Genomic DNA, 3,360 nt, shown 5'->3' on the forward strand with positions numbered 1-3,360 from the left:
GCTAATAATACCCTCTAGCCATTCATTTTTCATATATATATATATATATATATATATAAATGGGTCTTGAGGCCCCTAACCCATCCTACTGACTCAACACCAGTTAGGTTTGAGTGGACCAATGAGCCTAAATATTTGAGGACTCACTTAATGAAACAGCAGTCGTTGGGATTCGAACTCAAGACTATAGGAGACTTATACCGCCGAAGCGAATGGTCTATATATACTTAGTAATTTATATTTTTTGACCGTTATGCACCTGCAGTTTTGGATGGTGTTTGGCAAAGAGTCCAGAGAGTTGCCAGAAGCGTCCAAGCGTTTAAGCTTAGAGAGGCAGCCGATTGAATTAGGAAGTCTCTTAAGCTGGTTTGAGTGTATGTCTAGCTCCACCAAGTTCACCAGCCTCGCCGCCGCCGACTCCGGCAAGCTCTGAATTCGAAAATATTTAATTAATCATAATTATCAAACAAATTAAGCCCTTAATGACGTCCATGCTTAATAGTTTATTAAGCTGTTAACTAATTTGTTGATAAAATCGTGGCTTTATTTGCAGTACTCATCATCATAATAAAATCATCATAATAAAATATAATTAATATCCGATCATCTATGGAGTTTTAATTCATTTAGATGGTTTCTTACGCTAACAATCAAAATAGTCAAATCTAATAAATATTTATGATATAGTTTATATTTTCAAGCAATCAAAGACATACAAATCGCACAGAGAATCTTCTACCTTTTATGCTATCAATGGTACATTGAATGTAAATCAAAATCTATAGCAAAACGTTCGAAAATGCATTCAATACATAATAAATTCAAATTATATATTCATCTTCTCTTTCATCTCAATTTAAATTTCAACATATATAAATATGTATACACACTCAAACAAAATTTTAAATTTGTTGTGCGGATGTGCAGACGATGGTGTGTGACTCACGCCTTAAAATTTACATTTTTCTTTCCTTGGTTTAACAATATAATATAATTTCAAGGAGCTCCATTTACTTAGGCTAAGGTCTGGCAATGTTGTGGCGGTGCGACACTACGCCATAGTTTTGTCTGTTTAGGTCAATTACGTTTTATCTGTTTTTTCAAAAAACTGTCACTGAAATATGTATTTTCTCATTGATCCCGATTAGATGTGGTGACAGCCTACTAGCTGAGGTCTGACTTTAAAAAATTAAAAAAATTGTAATTATCACCATAATTTTTTTAACATTAAATTATTTTTTAACAACTTCACAACCACTTTTTAATAAGCTGCAGCTGCCTCAAACATACCCTAAGACTTACAAGTTGGGCTAACTATTCTAACCAAACATCAATCATAGGTGTTAAATCTATCCAATTTATTAAGAGATGGATGAAATATACAACTAATCAATCTATACTTATATTCATCTAATCTCAAAAATAAAGAATAATCAAGAAATGATAATTTTGGTACCTCAAGATTATTGCATGAGAGATCAAGCTTGGTGATGCAAGCAAGATTGAAGGAGGGGTGATTTGGAAGGGAAGCCAACTCCATCCCACTCAAATCTTCCTCCTTCCATATTTTATTGCCGTTCTCCTTTCTAATCCCTCTCTTCTTCCTTCCTTCCATCATCATCATACTCTTTTGCATATCACGGCAAGCTAATTCCTTGCTCTAGAGATAGAGAGAGAGAGAGTAAGAGAGAGAAAGTATGAGAGAGAAGTGAGAGAAGAAGAAAAGTGTGCGTTGTGATAAACCCAGGAGAATAGACATGAATATATAAGCAGGGCTTCTTATGTCCGGACGTACGGCCGTGCGAAGAAAAGTTGGGTTTAAATATAAATATTTTGATTGATCGTAACGAAAAAGAATAAAAATAAAATATATAAAACTATTGTAATATATTTTTTTTATCGACACTTTATAAATTATTATTTTTTTTTTTATTTGGGTGCAAAATTATTTATTAAGTCTATTCTGACCAAAATTACATTAGGATATTTTGATTTTTTTTTTTTGATATTTACATATATACCACAAATCTTTTATATATTTACATATTTAACACTCAAGTAATCATATTCATGTGCATATCATTCAAATTTTTAACATATACAAAATATAATCATTTTTACCTTTTCATAAGTAAAATGAGTACATAAATTTTAAATATAAAATTTTAGATATTTGATATATATGAATTGTATAACAAGTGGATAAATTTCTTTAAATAAATTATTAAAATAGAAGTAATTTAAAAATCGAAAATATTCAAATAAAAAATATAAATATAATCCGTTGAATTGAAAGTTTTATCTTCTAATTTTAAATTAATATCAAAATATAAAATAAATGATGAAAATTAAACTACAATTTTCTTAAAACCCGTGCCAAAAAGTCCACAGTCGTACTACTACGCGGTCACATTGTGTAAAAAATATTACATCATCTTCATTGAATATTCAGCCTACTAAAAAATTCGCGGTGGTAGAGTAATTAATTATCGTCTTAACGTTTCACAAAATATCTTTACAGACTCAAATAAAAAAATTAATCAGTAATAATACTAGAAGTTTTTATGTAGAAAACTCATAAAGGAAAAATACTACGGGGCCTGACCATATTATTAGAATTCACTATAGGTTGAAAATTACAGAGACTTCTTGTCTCATAGACAGAAAAGAGTTACTAGGTTTTCTTAATAACAACTTCAACCGGTGGCTTCTGATCGATGGTGGTCGACGATAATTGGTGATAATCGATGGTGGTCAAGGTGGTTGATTACAATCGGTGGTGGTTGACGGTAACATTCTTGCTCGACGGCAGTCCGTAGTTGTCCATGGCGGTTAACAGTGGTAGACGGTGATTGACGGGAGTTGGCGGTGATCGATGACGGTCGACGGATGTTGACTATGGTCGGCGGTGGTCAACGGCGGTTGACGGCAGTCGACGGTGGTCGGCGCCGATCCATGGTGATAAGGTGGTGTTGGGCTTCAGCTTCTTCTCAAAGCTTCAAGTTCTCTCTCAACCTTCAGTCTCTGCCTCATGAGAGGGGTGGGGCTCTATTAATAGTATTCTATGTGCAATTAATTCAAGAATATGAACCACTTTAATTGGACGGTCTGAAGAGCTTCCTTCGATCAGACAATATTTAATGTACATTTGAGTGTCTTAATGATGTTGGAATTGAGCAATCTTTGGCTCGTTGGATTCGTGTTGTCGAGACGTTCTATTTGATTATATGTCTGCCAGATTCGACATTCGTTTAACCTTCTAAATATGTATGGAAAACTTTTTAAGTAGTTTAATGACTTGATCTAAGCTTGATTTGACTAAGGTTGGACTAATTTTGACAACATTGGGTTCCTTTTGTC

The 3,360-nt window shown here is 33.1% G+C and overlaps 1 protein-coding gene across 1 annotated transcript in view; it reads right to left on the reverse strand.

Moving 5' to 3' along the window:
• LOC110024631 (plant intracellular Ras-group-related LRR protein 1-like) overlaps window positions 1–1,687 on the reverse strand; it is a 14,447-nt gene extending 12,760 nt beyond the window's left edge. The window contains exons 1-2 of the mRNA XM_020724704.1: window positions 1,457–1,687; window positions 260–429 (exon numbers count right to left, since the gene is read on the reverse strand). Of these exons, the coding sequence (XP_020580363.1) occupies window positions 260–429; window positions 1,457–1,636 (350 nt within the window). The 5' untranslated portion in view covers window positions 1,637–1,687. The remainder of the gene's footprint in view (window positions 1–259; window positions 430–1,456) is intronic.
• Window positions 1,688–3,360: the final 1,673 nt, after the last annotated feature.

Source organism: Phalaenopsis equestris, unplaced genomic scaffold, assembly GCF_001263595.1.
Source record: "Phalaenopsis equestris unplaced genomic scaffold, ASM126359v1 Scaffold000263, whole genome shotgun sequence".
NCBI classification, from domain to species: domain Eukaryota; kingdom Viridiplantae; phylum Streptophyta; class Magnoliopsida; order Asparagales; family Orchidaceae; genus Phalaenopsis; species Phalaenopsis equestris.